This window comes from Coregonus clupeaformis, chromosome 9 (assembly GCF_020615455.1).
Source record: "Coregonus clupeaformis isolate EN_2021a chromosome 9, ASM2061545v1, whole genome shotgun sequence".
Lineage (NCBI taxonomy): Eukaryota > Metazoa > Chordata > Actinopteri > Salmoniformes > Salmonidae > Coregonus > Coregonus clupeaformis.
Window position 1 is genome coordinate 5,370,165 of NC_059200.1, and position 18,405 is coordinate 5,388,569.

Below are 18,405 nucleotides of genomic sequence, written 5' to 3' on the forward strand. Positions count from 1 at the left end.
GAATCGGATGTGTTTAATTAGGCTACTTGCTGCCACCTGGCTTTGCCAGTGGAGATTATAAGAGTATCCTATATGGCCATTAAGGCTAGATTGTTCTTCAAGCTGTTGAAACGTTCATAGATGACCAGCCGGGTCAAATAATAATCACAGTTATTAGAGGGTTCAACAGTCAGCACCTCAGAGAGGTTTCAAACCTATTTATAGTATTGCATGTACCTTTCAGTGTGCGCGTTATATACAAGCATGTGTCCCGTTGCACCGTGTGCGTCGCTAACCACAGCGCGGTAAAAAAAAATAGTACTCTACTGGACACAGCAGCAGTCCATCCATAATCAGCTCTGTGTGCGCAGCTGTCTCTTCGCGGTGCGTTTCAGTAGTGTGTTAAAATCCCAAGATATGGCAAATTCTCTTTCAATCGCTTTGGGATGATATCTCAGCTGTAGGTGACTATTTCTGCTACTCTTCTGCCTGCTGGATCAAACATAAAGCGGCACATTGTGCCAGTTCAGCACCATGCATCTATGGAGCTTATTTCCTATGTTGCTGTTCTTCCTCTGTGTAAGTTTTCTTCCAGGTAGGTGCTCTTTGTTGCTTAACAAACTGACAACATGAATTGCATTACAGAGAAGGTTCTGATTGCTTATGCATGGTTTAAATCAGTTTCAAATACAGAATAGACTTTGAGGGCACATTTCCTCACTTTAGTCAGTCAGTAGCCTAATTTACAGTAAGTAGACTATTTAATTTTTTCCCAGTGTTCTAAAATGCCACCTACAGTATATTGACCTAATTGACTATAGCTACATTCACATTGGATGATGAGTTAATGTATAAACAATCCCTCACAGATTCATTTAGAGGCAAAGGTGGACTGGATATAATGGCATGCGTGCATGGACTACATACTGGGTTGGTGATTTCAGGATGAGAAATTAGGCGTTTTATCCCACTGGAATGGAAATATGGAATTAACCTGATGATGTACTTGATGGGCTACCATGTCATAGTGCCTGACCCTATTGCTGTTATTGCTGGTTTCACTCTTCATAAAGCAGTGGTGTGTTTATTCATTAATACCTGATTGCTGAACTCACGGCAAGCTGTTCCTCTCATCATTCCTGTATCTATCGCTCTCTCTCTCTCTCTCTCTCCCAAATCCTCCCTTGTTAATCCTAACCATCTAGGCTTTAAACCCGCAGTGAGAGTGTGTTCTGACGTGACCACCGGGCTGAAAGAGAAGACGCACACACACACACACACACACACACAAAGAGATCAGATGAGAGAATTATACTGTTGTCTGGACACGTGATATCTGCCAGCATCAACGCGTTAATGCTGTCATCCCTGTGACCTCTGACCCAGACTCATGCCTGGTCATGCAAATACTGACAGGAGACAAAAGAGAGGAGATGAATGAAGGGGAAACAAAGAGAGGGGGAGAAGGAGAACTGAGAAGAGGAGAGGGTCTTGGCTCCATGGTGGATCAAATTCTTCCGTATCAATACATTGGCCATAACAAATTAAAATCAATAGTCTCAAGGACTTTGATTGTTGCTCTTCCTGGTTTATTTTGTGTTTTTTTTGTTTAATTGGTAGACTCAATTTGTAAGAATCAACATCACTAATGTTGCTTTCCAGGAAAGGAGAGGGAGGGGATGAAGACAGGTAAAGCGAAAAGAGAGGAGAGCGAGAGGGAGGGGACAAGGAGTGTTAAAGGGAAAGGAGAGAGAGACGAAGAGGACAACGAGGTAAATGGAGAAGGAAAGGACAAGGAGATGTAAAGGGAGAGGAGGGAGAGACGAAGAGGACAACAAGAGGTAAATGGAGAAGGAAAGGAGATGTAAAGGGAGAGGGAGGAGAGGGAGAGAGAAAAGTGGTCTTGTGTTGCGTGAGAGACCTATCCTCTGACCTGCTTGTGTGTAAATAATTAGTGTTTACTATTCCCTGTGGCGTACACCCAGAGAGAGGCTACAGGGACTTTCTTAACCCTTGCTCATTAATAATTAAACATCAGGACGTCCCTGGACGCGAGCATTTACATTTTTTTAATTTTAGTCATTTAGCAGACGCTCTTATCCAGAGCGACTTTACAGTTAGTGAGTGCATACATTTTTCATACTGGCCCCCCGTGGGAAACGAACCCACAACCCTGGCGTTGCAAGCGCCATGCTCTACCAACTGAGCTACAGGGGAGCGCGCGCGCACGCACGGATAGTCAGAGGATAGAATAGAGATATCAGGGTCGGGGTCAAATTCAGTAAAAAGTGAAATAAAATAAAATGTCAAGATTGGCAGTATCATTGGCAGTATCACTTAAACTGATAAACAAGTATGTGACCTAACCTAGGATTAGGATTAAGGTTAGGGGTTAGGTTTAAAATTAGGGTTAGTGATTTAAAAAATGATTTGTGGTTAGAAAGCATGTTAATTCTATAGCCAGAGAGTGATGTAGCTCAGTTGGTAGAGCATGGTGCTTGCAATGCCAGGGTTGTTGGTTTGTTTCCCTCGGGGGGCCAGTATGAAAATGTATGCACTCACTAACTGTAAATTGCTCTGGATAAGAGCGTCTGCTAAGTGACTAAAATGTAAATGACCCAGAGCCAGTGTAGATGAGGTCCGGGCTTCTGACACTACCATTAGAGTTGATCCCAGAGTGCTCTCTGCCTTCAAGGTGTGTGTGTGTGTGTGTGTGTGTGTGTGTGTGTGTGTGTGTGTGTGTGCGTGCGCAGATGCTAGAGGAGAAAGGGCATGAGCAGGATTGACGCTTCACTGCCTCATGGCATGATGGGACAGAGAATCCAACCAGGCCATGTCAGTTTGACAATACACAGACAGTTCTTCTTAGTCCAGGACTAGACTCAATCTATATCTGGGAAACCAGCCAATACATTGTCATTTCTACTCTTCTGTATGTTTGGTTATGCTCTTATACAGTAGGCCTACAGTGGCTTGTGAAAATATTCACCCCCTTGGCATTTTTCCTATTTTGTTGCCTTACAACCTGGAATTAAAATGGATTTTTTGGGGGTTTGTATCATTTCATTTACACAACATGCCTACCACTTTGAAGATGCAGAATAAAATAAATTGTGAAACAAACAAGAAATAAGACAAAAAAACAGAAAACTTGAGCGTGCATAACTATTCACCCAAACCCCAACCCCCCCCCCCACCCCAAAATTAATACTTTGTAGAGCCACCTTTTGCAGCAATTACAGCTGCAAGTCTCTTGGGGTATGTCTCTATAAGCCAAGGTAGTGGGTTCGATCCCCGGGACCACCCATACACAAAAAATGTATGCACGCATGACTGTAAGTCGCTTTGGATAAAAGCGTCTGCTAAATGGCATATTATTATTACTATTATTATTTATAAGCTTGGCACATCTAGCCACTGGGATTTTTGGCCATTCTTCAAGGCAAAACTGCTTCAGCTCCTTCAAGTTGGATGGGTTCCGCTGGTGTACAGCAATCTTTAAGTCATACCACAGATTCTCAATTGGATTGAGGTCTGGCCTTTTAAATGTTTCCCTTTCAACCACTCGAGTGTTGCTTTAGCAGTATGCTTAGGGTCATTGTCCTGCTGGAAGGTGAACCTCCGTCCCAGTCTCAAATCTCTGGAAGACTGAAACAGGTTTCCCTCAAGAATTTCCCTGTATTTAGCGCCATCCATCATTCCTTCAATTCTGACCAGTTTCCCAGTCCCTGCCGATGGAAAAACATCCCCACAGCATGATGCTGCCACCACCATACTTCACTGTGGGGATGGTGTTCTCGGGGTGATGAGAGGTGTTGGGTTTGCGCCAGACATGGCGTTTTCCTTGATGGCCAAACATTTTAGTCTCATCTGACCAGATTACCTTCTTCCATATGTTTGGGGAGTCTCCCACATGCCTTTTTGTGAACACCAAACGTGTTTGCTTCTTTTTTTCTTCAAGCAATGGCTTTTTTCAGGCCACTCTTCCGTAAAGCCTAGCTCTGTGGAGTGTACGGCTTAAAGTGGTCCTATGGACAGATACTCCAATCTCCGCTGTGGAGCTTTGCAGGTCCTTCAGGGTTATCTTTGGTCTCTTTGTTGCCTCTCTGATTAATGCCCTCCTTGCCTGGTCCGTGAGTTTTGGTGGGCGGCCCTCTCTTGGCAGGTTTGTTGTGGTGCTATATTCTTTCAATTTTTTTATAATGGATTTAATGCTGCTCCGTGGGATGTTAAAAGTTTCTGATATATTTTTATAACCCAACCCTGATCTGTACTTCTCCACAACTTTGTCCCTGACCTGTTCGGAGAGCTCCTTGGTCTTCATGGTGCCGCTTGCTTGGTGGTGCCCCTTGCTTAGTGGTGTTGCAGACTCTGGGGCCTTTCAGAACATGTGTATATATACTGAGATCATGTGACAGATCATGTTACACTTAGATTGCACACAGGTGGACTGTATTTAACTAATTATGTGACTTCTGAAGGTAATTGGTTGCACCAGATCTTATTTAGGGGCTTCATTGCAAAGGGGGTGAATACATATGCACGCACCACTTTTCCGTTATTAATTTTTTAGAATTGTTTGAAACAAGTTCTTTTTTTCATTTTACTTCACCAATTTGGACTATTTTGTGTATGTCCATTAAATGAAATCCAAATAAAAATCCATTTAAATTACAGGTTGAAATTCAACAAAATAGGAAAAACGCCAAGGGGGATGAATACTTTTGCAAGGCACTGTACATGTGTTTGTGCATGTGTGTGCTAGTTGGTAAATGCATTTGGGTTTCATGTGTATGTTTCCTCTCATGTCCATGTGCTGTGTGCACTTTGACCAATACAGTAGGTAGTTAGACAAGTGTGTGCCAGCTGGCATGTGAAGGCCCGTTAGCACCAGGGCCCTTAGATTAATGCTGGAGAAAAACGCAGACTAATCTCACCCTCATGAACCCACCAAACAACTAAACCTCCTTTTCTAGAGATAGAGAGGGAAGGAAGGACGGAGGGAGAGAGAGAGAGGTGGAGAGTGCGGAACTGAGATAAAGAGAGAGAAAGAGTGAAGAAGAGAATGAGACGGAAGGGGAGAGGCAAATGTGTGTACAGTTGCAGAGAGAGAGAACAGATGAGAGGGATAGAAACAAGATCGGCACAGAGTGAAAGAAGAAACAATGAGGAGAACGAGGAACTGAAGATGAGGACACCTGCTGTTCCATTAGGTAAAGAGAAAAGGGGAGGAGAGAGAGATGGAGGGAGAGAGAAAGAGAGGGAGGGAGGGAGATGGAGAAAGACAGAGAAACACAGACAGAGAGAGAGAGAGAGAGAGAGAGAGAGAGAGAGGGCGAGAGCAACACAATTAGACCCAACCAAATCATGAGAAAATAAAAATATCATTACTTGACACATTGGAAAGAATTTACAAAAAAACAGAGCAAACTAGAATGCTAGCTTTGCTATTGACCATATTAGAGACACATATTTCCCTCAGATTACACAGACCTACAAAGAATTCGAAAACAAATCAAATTTTGATAAACTCCCATATCTATTGGGTGAAATACCACAGTGTGCAATCACAGCAGCAAAAGTGCAACCAGTGAAGAACAAACACCATTGTAAATACAACCTACATTTTTTATTTTTTATTTCACCTTTATTTAACCAGGTAAGCCAGTTGAGAACAAGTTCTCATTTACAACTGCGACCTGGCCAAGATAAAGCAAAGCAGTGCGGTAAAAACAACAACAACACAGAGTTACATATGGAATAAACAAAACATACAGTCAATAACACAATAGAAAATCTGTATACAGTGTGTGCAAATGTAGTAAGTTATGGAGGTAAGGCAATAAATAGGCCATAGTGCAAAATAATTACAATTATAATTTAGTATTAACACTGGAGTGATAGATGTGCAGAAGATAATGTGCAAATAGAGATACTGGGGTGCAAATGAGCAAAATAAATAACAATGTAAATAACAATATGGGGACGAGGTAGTTGGGTGGGCTAATTACAGATGGGCTGTGTACAGGTGCAGTGATCGGTAAGCTGCTCTGACAACTGATGCTTAAAGATAGTGAGGGAGATAAGTGTCTCCAGCTTCAGAGATTTTTGCAGTTCGTTCCAGTCATTTACAGCAGATAACTGGAAGGAATGGCGACCAAAGGATGTGTTGGCTTTGGGGATGACCAGTGAGATATACCTGCTGGAACGCATACTACGGGTGGGTGTTGCTATGGTGACCAATGATCTGAGATAAGGCAGGGATTTGCCTAGAAGTGATTTATAGATGACCTGGAGCCAGTGGGTTTGGCGACAAATATGTAGTGAGGGCCAGCCAACAGAGCGTACAGGTCACAATGGTGGGTAGTATATGGGGCTTTGGTGACAAACGGATGGCACTGTGATAGACAGTTTGCTGAGTAGAGTGTTGGAAGATATTTTGTAAATGACATCGCCGAAGTCAAGGATCGGTAGGATAGTCAGTTTTACGAGGGCATGTTTAGCAGCATGAGTGAAGGAGGCTTTGTTTGCGAAATAGGAGGCCGATTCTGGATTTAACTTTGGATTGGAGATGCTTAATGTGAGTCTGGAAGGAGAGTTTACGGTCTAACCAGACACCTATGTCTATGTAGTTGTCCACATATTCTAAGTCAGACCCGCCGAGAGTAGTGATTCTAGTCGGGCAGGCGGGTGCAAGCAGCGTTCGATTGAAGAGCATACATTTAGTTTTACTAGTGTTTAAGAGCAGTTGGAGGCCACGGAAGGAGTGTTGTATGGCATTGAAGCTCGTTTGGAGGTTTGTTAACACAGTGTCCAATGAAGGGCCAGAAGTATACAAAATGGTGTCGTCTGCGTAGAGGTGGATCTGAGAGTCACCAGCAGCAAGAGCGACATCATTGATATACACAGAGAATAGAGTCGGCCCGAGAATTTAACCCTGTAGCACCCCCATAGAGACTGCCAGAGGTCCAGACAACAGGCTCTCCGATTTGACACATTCAACTCTATCTGAGAAGTAGTTGGTGAACCAGGCGAGGCAGTCATTTGAGAAACCAAGGCTATTTAGTCTGCCAATAAGAATGCGGTGATTGACAGAGTCAAAAGCCTTGGCCAGGTCAATGAAGACGGCTGCACAGTACTGTCTTTTATCAATCGCGGTTATTATATCGTTTAGGACCTTGAGCGTGGCTGAGGTACACCCATGACCAGCTCGGAAACCAGATTGCATAGCGGAGAAGGTACGGTGGGATTCAAAATGGTCGTGATCTGTTTGTTAACTTGGCTTTCAAATACTTTAGAAAGGCAGGGCAGGATGGATATAGGTCTGTAACAGTTTGGATCTAGAGTGTCACCCCCTTTGAAGAGGGGGATGACCGCGGCAGCTTTCCAATCTCTGGGGATCTCAGACGATACGAAAGAGAGGTTGAACAGGCTGGTAACAGGGGTTGCGACAATTTCGGCAGCTAATTTTAGAAAGAAAGGGTCCAGATTGTCTAGCCCAGCTGATTTGTAGGGGTCCAGATTTTGCAGCTCTTTCAGAACATCAGCTATCTGAATTTGGGTGAAGGAGAAGGGCAAGTTGCATGGGCAAGTTGCAGCGGAGGGTGCAGAGCTGGTGGCCGGGGTAGGGGTAGCCAGGTGGAAAGGATGGCCAGCCATAGCAAAATGTTTGTTGAAATTTTCGATTATCGTAGATTTATCGGTAGTGACAGTATTTCCTAGCCTCAGTGCAGTGGGCAGCTGGGAGGAGGTGCTCTTATTCTCCATGGACTTTACAGTGTCCCAAAACTTTTTGGAGTTAGTACTACAGGATGAAAATTTATGTTTGAAAAAGCTAGCCTTTGCTTTCCTAACTGATTGTGTATGTTGGTTCCTGACTTCCCTGAAAAGTTGCATATCGCGGGGGCTGTTCGATGCTAATTCAGTACGCCACAGGATGGTTTTGTGCTGGTCAAGGGCAGTCAAGTCTGGGGTGAACCAGGGGCTATATCTGTTCTTAGTTCTGCATTTTTTGAATGGGGCATGCTTATTTAAGATGGAGAGGAAAGCACTTTTAAAGAACAACCAGGCATCCTCTACTGACGGAATGAGGTCAATATCCATCCAGGATACCCGGGCCAGGTCAATTAGAAAGGCCTGCTTGCTGAAGTGTTTTAGGGAACGTTTGACAGTGATGAGGGGTGGTCGTTTGACCGCGGACCCATTACGGACGCAGGCAATGAGGCAGTGATCGCTGAGATCCTGGTTGAAGACAGCGGAGGTGTATTTAGAGGGTAAATTAGTCAGGATGATATCTATGAGGGTGCCCATGTTAACGGATTTAGGGTTGTACCTGGTAGGTTCCTTGATAATTTGTGTGAGATTGAGGGCATCTAGTTTAGATTGTAGGATGGCCGGGGTGTTAAGCATATCCCAGTTTAGGTCACCAAGCAATACGAACTCTGAGGATAGATGGGGGCAATCAATTCACATATGGTCTTCAGGGCACAGCTGGGGGCTGAGGGGGTCTGTAGCAAGCGGCAACAGTGAGAGACTTATTTCTGGAAAGGTGTATTTTTAGAAGTAGAAGCTCAAACTGTTTGGGCACAGACCTGGATAGTATGATAGAGCTCTGCAGGCTATCTCTACAGTAGATTGCAACTCTGCCCCCTTTGGCAGTTCTATCTAGATAGAAAATGTTGTAGTTGGGAATGGACATTTCAGAATCTTTGGTGGGCTTCCTAAGCCAGGATTCAGACACTGCTAGAACATCAGGGTTGGCGGAGTGTGCTAACGCTGTGAATAACTCAAACTTAGGGAGGAGGCTATTTATTTTCCCTTTTGTACTTTAACTATTTGCACATCATTACAACACTGTATATAGACATAATATGACACTTGAAATGTCTTTATTCTTTTGGAACTTTTGTGAGTGTAATGTTTACTGTTAATCTTTTATTTTTTTCACTTTTGTTTATTGTCTATTTCACTTGCTTTGGCAATTTAAACATATATTTCCCTAGCCAATAAAGCCCTTAAATTTAATTGAGAGAGTGAGAGTGAGAGTGAGTGAGTGAGTGAGTGAGTGAGTGAGTGAGTGAGAGAGAGAGAGAGAGAGAGAGAGAGAGAGAGAGAGAGAGAGAGAGAGAGAGAGAGAGAGAGAGAGAGAGAGAGAGAGAGAGAGAGAGAGCAACACAATTAGACCCAACCAAATCATGAGAAAATAAAAATATCATTACTTGACACATTGGAAAGAATTTACAAAAAAAACAGAGCAAACTAGAATGCTAGCTTTGCTATTGACCATATTAGAGACACATATTTCCCTCAGATTACACAGACCCACAAAGAATTCGAAAACAAATCAAATTTTTATAAACTCCCATATCTATTGGGTGAAATACCACAGTGTGCAATCACAGCAGCAAAAGTGCAACCAGTGAAGAACAAACACCATTGTAAATACAACCTACATTTTTATTTTTTATTTTTTTATTTCACCTTTATTTAACCAGGTAAGCCAGTTGAGAACAAGTTCTCATTTACAACTGCGACCTGGCCAAGATAAAGCAAAGCAGTGCGGTAAAAACAACAACAACACAGAGTTACATGTGGAATAAACAAAACATACAGTCAATAACACAATAGAAAATCTGTATACAGTGTGTGCAAATGTAGTAAGTTATGGAGGTAAGGCAATAAATAGGCCATAGTGCAAAATAATTACAATTATAATTTAGTATTAACACTGGAGTGATAGATGTGCAGAAGATAATGTGCAAATAGAGATACTGGGGTGCAAATGAGCAAAATAAATAACAATGTAAATAACAATATGGGGACGAGGTAGTTGGGTGGGCTAATTACAGATGGGCTGTGTACAGGTGCAGTGATCGGTAAGCTGCTCTGACAACTGATGCTTAAAGATAGTGAGGGAGATAAGTGTCTCCAGCTTCAGAGATTTTGCAGTTCGTTCCAGTCATTTACAGCAGATAACTGGAAGGAATGGCGACCAAAGGATGTGTTGGCTTTGGGGATGACCAGTGAGATATACCTGCTGGAACGCATACTACGGGTGGGTGTTGCTATGGTGACCAATGATCTGAGATAAGGCAGGGATTTGCCTAGAAGTGATTTATAGATGACCTGGAGCCAGTGGGTTTGGCGACAAATATGTAGTGAGGGCCAGCCAACGAGAGCGTACAGGTCACAATGGTGGGTAGTATATGGGGCTTTGGTGACAAAACGGATGGCACTGTGATAGACAGTTTGCTGAGTAGAGTGTTGGAAGATATTTTGTAAATGACATCGCCGAAGTCAAGGATCGGTAGGATAGTCAGTTTTACGAGGGCATGTTTAGCAGCATGAGTGAAGGAGGCTTTGTTTGCGAAATAGGAGGCCGATTCTGGATTTAACTTTGGATTGGAGATGCTTAATGTGAGTCTGGAAGGAGAGTTTACGGTCTAACCAGACACCTATGTCTATGTAGTTGTCCACATATTCTAAGTCAGACCCGCGAGAGTAGTGATTCTAGTCGGGCAGGCGGGTGCAAGCAGCGTTCGATTGAAGAGCATACATTTAGTTTTACTAGTGTTTAAGAGCAGTTGGAGGCCACGGAAGGAGTGTTGTATGGCATTGAAGCTCGTTTGGAGGTTTGTTAACACAGTGTCCAATGAAGGGCCAGAAGTATACAAAATGGTGTCGTCTGCGTAGAGGTGGATCTGAGAGTCACCAGCAGCAAGAGCGACATCATTGATATACACAGAGAATAGAGTCGGCCCGAGAATTTAACCCTGTAGCACCCCCATAGAGACTGCCAGAGGTCCAGACAACAGGCTCTCCGATTTGACACATTCAACTCTATCTGAGAAGTAGTTGGTGAACCAGGCGAGGCAGTCATTTGAGAAACCAAGGCTATTTAGTCTGCCAATAAGAATGCGGTGATTGACAGAGTCAAAAGCCTTGGCCAGGTCAATGAAGACGGCTGCACAGTACTGTCTTTTATCAATCGCGGTTATTATATCGTTTAGGACCTTGAGCGTGGCTGAGGTACACCCATGACCAGCTCGGAAACCAGATTGCATAGCGGAGAAGGTACGGTGGGATTCAAAATGGTCGTGATCTGTTTGTTAACTTGGCTTTCAAATACTTTAGAAAGGCAGGGCAGGATGGATATAGGTCTGTAACAGTTTGGATCTAGAGTGTCACCCCCTTTGAAGAGGGGGATGACCGCGGCAGCTTTCAATCTCTGGGGATCTCAGACGATACGAAAGAGAGGTTGAACAGGCTGGTAACAGGGGTTGCGACAATTTCGGCAGCTAATTTTAGAAAGAAAGGGTCCAGATTGTCTAGCCCAGCTGATTTGTAGGGGGTCCAGATTTTGCAGCTCTTTCAGAACATCAGCTATCTGAATTTGGGTGAAGGAGAAGGGCAAGTTGCATGGGCAAGTTGCAGCGGAGGGTGCAGAGCTGGTGGCCGGGGTAGGGGTAGCCAGGTGGAAAGGATGGCCAGCCATAGCAAAATGTTTGTTGAAATTTTCGATTATCGTAGATTTATCGGTAGTGACAGTATTTCCTAGCCTCAGTGCAGTGGGCAGCTGGGAGGAGGTGCTCTTATTCTCCATGGACTTTACAGTGTCCCAAAACTTTTTGGAGTTAGTACTACAGGATGAAAATTTATGTTTGAAAAAGCTAGCCTTTGCTTTCCTAACTGATTGTGTATGTTGGTTCCTGACTTCCCTGAAAAGTTGCATATCGCGGGGCTGTTCGATGCTAATTCAGTACGCCACAGGATGGTTTTGTGCTGGTCAAGGGCAGTCAAGTCTGGGGTGAACCAGGGGCTATATCTGTTCTTAGTTCTGCATTTTTTGAATGGGGCATGCTTATTTAAGATGGAGAGGAAAGCACTTTTAAAGAACAACCAGGCATCCTCTACTGACGGAATGAGGTCAATATCCATCCAGGATACCCGGGCCAGGTCAATTAGAAAGGCCTGCTTGCTGAAGTGTTTTAGGGAACGTTTGACAGTGATGAGGGGTGGTCGTTTGACCGCGGACCCATTACGGACGCAGGCAATGAGGCAGTGATCGCTGAGATCCTGGTTGAAGACAGCGGAGGTGTATTTAGAGGGTAAATTAGTCAGGATGATATCTATGAGGGTGCCCATGTTAACGGATTTAGGGTTGTACCTGGTAGGTTCCTTGATAATTTGTGTGAGATTGAGGGCATCTAGTTTAGATTGTAGGATGGCCGGGGTGTTAAGCATATCCCAGTTTAGGTCACCAAGCAATACGAACTCTGAGGATAGATGGGGGGCAATCAATTCACATATGGTCTTCAGGGCACAGCTGGGGGCTGAGGGGGGTCTGTAGCAAGCGGCAACAGTGAGAGACTTATTTCTGGAAAGGTGTATTTTTAGAAGTAGAAGCTCAAACTGTTTGGGCACAGACCTGGATAGTATGATAGAGCTCTGCAGGCTATCTCTACAGTAGATTGCAACTCTGCCCCCTTTGGCAGTTCTATCTAGATAGAAAATGTTGTAGTTGGGAATGGACATTTCAGAATCTTTGGTGGGCTTCCTAAGCCAGGATTCAGACACTGCTAGAACATCAGGGTTGGCGGAGTGTGCTAACGCTGTGAATAACTCAAACTTAGGGAGGAGGCTATTTATTTTCCCTTTTGTACTTTAACTATTTGCACATCATTACAACACTGTATATAGACATAATATGACACTTGAAATGTCTTTATTCTTTTGGAACTTTTGTGAGTGTAATGTTTACTGTTAATCTTTTATTTTTTTCACTTTTGTTTATTGTCTATTTCACTTGCTTTGGCAATTTAAACATATATTTCCCTAGCCAATAAAGCCCTTAAATTTAATTGAGAGAGTGAGAGGTGAGTGAGTGAGTGAGTGGTGAGTGAGTGAGTGAGTGAGTGAGTGAGTGAGTGAGTGGTGAGTGAGTGGTGAGTGAGTGAGTGAGTGAGTGGTGAGTGGTGAGTGAGTGAGTGAGAGAGAGAGAGAGAGAGAGAGAGAGAGAGAGAGAGAGAGAGAGAGAGAGAGAGAGAGAGAGAGAGAGAGAGAGAGAGAGAGAGAGAGAGAGAGCAACACAATTAGACCCAACCAAATCATGAGAAAATAAAAATATAATTACTTGACACATTGGAAAGAATTTACAAAAAAACAGAGCAAACTAGAATGCTAGCTTTGCTATTGACCATATTAGAGACACATATTTCCCTCAGATTACACAGACCCACAAAGAATTCGAAAACAAATCAAATTTTTATAAACTCCCATATCTATTGGGTGAAATACCACAGTGTGCAATCACAGCAGCAAAAGTGCAACCAGTGAAGAACAAACACCATTGTAAATACAACCTACATTTTTTATTTTTTATTTTTTATTTCACCTTTATTTAACCAGGTAAGCCAGTTGAGAACAAGTTCTCATTTACAACTGCGACCTGGCCAAGATAAAGCAAAGCAGTGCGGTAAAAACAACAACAACACAGAGTTACATATGGAATAAACAAAACATACAGTCAATAACACAATAGAAAATCTGTATACAGTGTGTGCAAATGTAGTAAGTTATGGAGGTAAGGCAATAAATAGGCCATAGTGCAAAATAATTACAATTATAATTTAGTATTAACACTGGAGTGATAGATGTGCAGAAGATAATGTGCAAATAGAGATACTGGGGTGCAAATGAGCAAAATAAATAACAATGTAAATAACAATATGGGGACGAGGTAGTTGGGTGGGCTAATTACAGATGGGCTGTGTACAGGTGCAGTGATCGGTAAGCTGCTCTGACAACTGATGCTTAAAGATAGTGAGGGAGATAAGTGTCTCCAGCTTCAGAGATTTTTGCAGTTCGTTCCAGTCATTTACAGCAGATAACTGGAAGGAATGGCGACCAAAGGATGTGTTGGCTTTGGGGATGACCAGTGAGATATACCTGCTGGAACGCATACTACGGGTGGGTGTTGCTATGGTGACCAATGATCTGAGATAAGGCAGGGATTTGCCTAGAAGTGATTTATAGATGACCTGGAGCCAGTGGGTTTGGCGACAAATATGTAGTGAGGGCCAGCCAACGAGAGCGTACAGGTCACAATGGTGGGTAGTATATGGGGCTTTGGTGACAAAACGGATGGCACTGTGATAGACAGTTTGCTGAGTAGAGTGTTGGAAGATATTTTGTAAATGACATCGCCGAAGTCAAGGATCGGTAGGATAGTCAGTTTTACGAGGGCATGTTTAGCAGCATGAGTGAAGGAGGCTTTGTTTGCGAAATAGGAGGCCGATTCTGGATTTAACTTTGGATTGGAGATGCTTAATGTGAGTCTGGAAGGAGAGTTTACGGTCTAACCAGACACCTATGTCTATGTAGTTGTCCACATATTCTAAGTCAGACCCGCCGAGAGTAGTGATTCTAGTCGGGCAGGCGGGTGCAAGCAGCGTTCGATTGAAGAGCATACATTTAGTTTTACTAGTGTTTAAGAGCAGTTGGAGGCCACGGAAGGAGTGTTGTATGGCATTGAAGCTCGTTTGGAGGTTTGTTAACACAGTGTCCAATGAAGGGCCAGAAGTATACAAAATGGTGTCGTCTGCGTAGAGGTGGATCTGAGAGTCACCAGCAGCAAGAGCGACATCATTGATATACACAGAGAATAGAGTCGGCCCGAGAATTTAACCCTGTAGCACCCCCATAGAGACTGCCAGAGGTCCAGACAACAGGCTCTCCGATTTGACACATTCAACTCTATCTGAGAAGTAGTTGGTGAACCAGGCGAGGCAGTCATTTGAGAAACCAAGGCTATTTAGTCTGCCAATAAGAATGCGGTGATTGACAGAGTCAAAAGCCTTGGCCAGGTCAATGAAGACGGCTGCACAGTACTGTCTTTTATCAATCGCGGTTATTATATCGTTTAGGACCTTGAGCGTGGCTGAGGTACACCCATGACCAGCTCGGAAACCAGATTGCATAGCGGAGAAGGTACGGTGGGATTCAAAATGGTCGTGATCTGTTTGTTAACTTGGCTTTCAAATACTTTAGAAAGGCAGGGCAGGATGGATATAGGTCTGTAACAGTTTGGATCTAGAGTGTCACCCCCCTTTGAAGAGGGGGATGACCGCGGCAGCTTTCCAATCTCTGGGGATCTCAGACGATACGAAAGAGAGGTTGAACAGGCTGGTAACAGGGGTTGCGACAATTTCGGCAGCTAATTTTAGAAAGAAAGGGTCCAGATTGTCTAGCCCAGCTGATTTGTAGGGGTCCAGATTTTGCAGCTCTTTCAGAACATCAGCTATCTGAATTTGGGTGAAGGAGAAGGGCAAGTTGCATGGGCAAGTTGCAGCGGAGGGTGCAGAGCTGGTGGCCGGGGTAGGGGTAGCCAGGTGGAAAGGATGGCCAGCCATAGCAAAATGTTTGTTGAAATTTTCGATTATCGTAGATTTATCGGTAGTGACAGTATTTCCTAGCCTCAGTGCAGTGGGCAGCTGGGAGGAGGTGCTCTTATTCTCCATGGACTTTACAGTGTCCCAAAACTTTTTGGAGTTAGTACTACAGGATGAAAATTTATGTTTGAAAAAGCTAGCCTTTGCTTTCCTAACTGATTGTGTATGTTGGTTCCTGACTTCCCTGAAAAGTTGCATATCGCGGGGGCTGTTCGATGCTAATTCAGTACGCCACAGGATGGTTTTGTGCTGGTCAAGGGCAGTCAAGTCTGGGGTGAACCAGGGGCTATATCTGTTCTTAGTTCTGCATTTTTTGAATGGGGCATGCTTATTTAAGATGGAGAGGAAAGCACTTTTAAAGAACAACCAGGCATCCTCTACTGACGGAATGAGGTCAATATCCATCCAGGATACCCGGGCCAGGTCAATTAGAAAGGCCTGCTTGCTGAGGTGTTTTAGGGAACGTTTGACAGTGATGAGGGGTGGTCGTTTGACCGCGGACCCATTACGGACGCAGGCAATGAGGCAGTGATCGCTGAGATCCTGGTTGAAGACAGCGGAGGTGTATTTAGAGGGTAAATTAGTCAGGATGATATCTATGAGGGTGCCCATGTTAACGGATTTAGGGTTGTACCTGGTAGGTTCCTTGATAATTTGTGTGAGATTGAGGGCATCTAGTTTAGATTGTAGGATGGCCGGGGGTGTTAAGCATATCCCAGTTTAGGTCACCAAGCAATACGAACTCTGAGGATAGATGGGGGGCAATCAATTCACATATGGTCTTCAGGGCACAGCTGGGGGCTGAGGGGGTCTGTAGCAAGCGGCAACAGTGAGAGACTTATTTCTGGAAAGGTGTATTTTTAGAAGTAGAAGCTCAAACTGTTTGGGCACAGACCTGGATAGTATGATAGAGCTCTGCAGGCTATCTCTACAGTAGATTGCAACTCTGCCCCCTTTGGCAGTTCTATCTAGATAGAAAATGTTGTAGTTGGGAATGGACATTTCAGAATCTTTGGTGGGCTTCCTAAGCCAGGATTCAGACACTGCTAGAACATCAGGGTTGGCGGAGTGTGCTAACGCTGTGAATAACTCAAACTTAGGGAGGAGGCTATTTATTTTCCCTTTTGTACTTTAACTATTTGCACATCATTACAACACTGTATATAGACATAATATGACACTTGAAATGTCTTTATTCTTTTGGAACTTTTGTGAGTGTAATGTTTACTGTTAATCTTTTATTTTTTTCACTTTTGTTTATTGTCTATTTCACTTGCTTTGGCAATTTAAACATATATTTCCCTAGCCAATAAAGCCCTTAAATTTAATTGAGAGAGTGAGAGTGAGAGTGAGTGAGTGAGTGAGTGAGTGAGTGAGTGAGTGAGTGAGTGAGTGAGTGAGTGAGTGAGTGAGTGAGTGAGTGAGTGAGTGAGAGAGAGAGAGAGAGAGAGAGAGAGAGAGAGAGAGAGAGAGAGAGAGAGAGAGAGAGAGAGAGAGAGAGAGAGAGAGAGAGAGAGAGAGAGAGAGAGAGAGAGAGAGAGAGAGAGAGAGAGAGAAGCTGTGGTCCAGTGAATGCAGTAGTGGGACAGCAGCCCTCTGCAGTGTGGCTGCAGCACTTTATACTGGAACACAGATGGATGGATGCTGAGCTGGTCTGAGAGAGAATGGGGCTATGACAGCCAGTGAGCTGCTGACGGGGTACTGACTGAACTCAGAAGCAGATAAACATGTTAATGAACCACTCTGTGTGCTGTACACATTATTACACAGAACAAAAATAGGACAGCACTCCGGTGAATAAACTTAAATGAACATATTTTTATTGTCGCCAAACGTTTTGGGTGTAAGACCTTCTTCAGTGTGCATAGGAGGCAATGGCAATCAATGTCACGAAAACAATACAGGCCACACACAGGTGGACATAATTAGAGAATCTCAAAGTAAGTATTACTAGTACATTATTACACACACACAGCATTAGAGCAACAAGCCATTTTGCACACTGTGTGAGACGTTGAAGGGCATCCAACCATTAAGCAACGCACACACGCACTCACAGTCACACTGAGACAGATACACAGTTAGAGCTTTCTGTATAGAGGCTAGAACTATTTTTAACTTTTATAGGTGACACTGTCAAGGTAAATCTCACATTCTTATGCCGAGTTTATAGGCTCCGAAGGCAGGACAAATAAATACAATCTATGAATCAGCAGACTGAAGAAGCTACTCACAGATGTCTGATGCCTCATGACTTATGGCAACACACACCACAGTACCGGTATATGGATTAGAAAATGATGGAGTAGCTACTCAAGTCCTTAAGAGCACTGTGAAGGAGCCATAATGTCCCTCCTGTACTTTTTTAGGCTAGATGTATAGGCTATTAGAAAGAGACCCCATGGTGTCAAAAAAGACTTCCCCCCTCTGTGTCACTGATGATGGATCAGTTGGGGTAACGTTCAGGAACTTGATCAAGGACAGTAAGTTCCTTGTATAACGCTGCACCAACTCTACAGACAAAGGGTTATAGTTCAACCCCAATAACGCTGGAATTAGATTCCATTCATTTGGATTTGAGGTGTAGAGATTTTTCTGAATGTGTGATCTACACAGAAGATGGTGTGGAATAATGAGTGGACTTTAGATCACTTTTGAAGTATGACAACATCTGACAAACATTGATTTAGTGGTGAACTATCCCTTTAACTTTAGCCAAACTTAGCCGCATCTGGTCAGCTTACATGCTGAACAGTCTAAGGTAGCCTACTTACAGGTTCAATGGTGAAGAACCGCTCTTGCACCTGAACATACAGTAACATATAAGGGGGTCTCCACTCTTTGATATGTTATTACAACACAGGTTAAACTTAGAGGCAACGTAACTACCCAGAGCCAACCCACCAATCCTTAACACTGCTGCTTACTGTGTTACGTGACCAGGGAAAACTGTGGAACCTAGTCGTAATGAGCTACA

The 18,405-nt window shown here is 43.6% G+C and overlaps 1 protein-coding gene across 2 annotated transcripts in view; it reads left to right on the forward strand.

Annotated features, from left to right (window-relative positions):
* Positions 1-320: 320 nt before the first annotated feature.
* LOC121573604 (neuronal acetylcholine receptor subunit alpha-10-like) overlaps positions 321-18,405 on the forward strand; it is a 26,597-nt gene continuing 8,512 nt past the window's right edge. The window contains exon 1 of one of the 2 annotated variants that reach the window (XM_041885708.1): positions 321-574. In XM_041885708.1, the coding sequence (XP_041741642.1) occupies positions 514-574 (61 nt within the window). In that variant the 5' untranslated portion in view covers positions 321-513. The remainder of the gene's footprint in view (positions 575-18,405) is intronic. The other variant, XM_041885709.1, reaches the window with a different exon arrangement.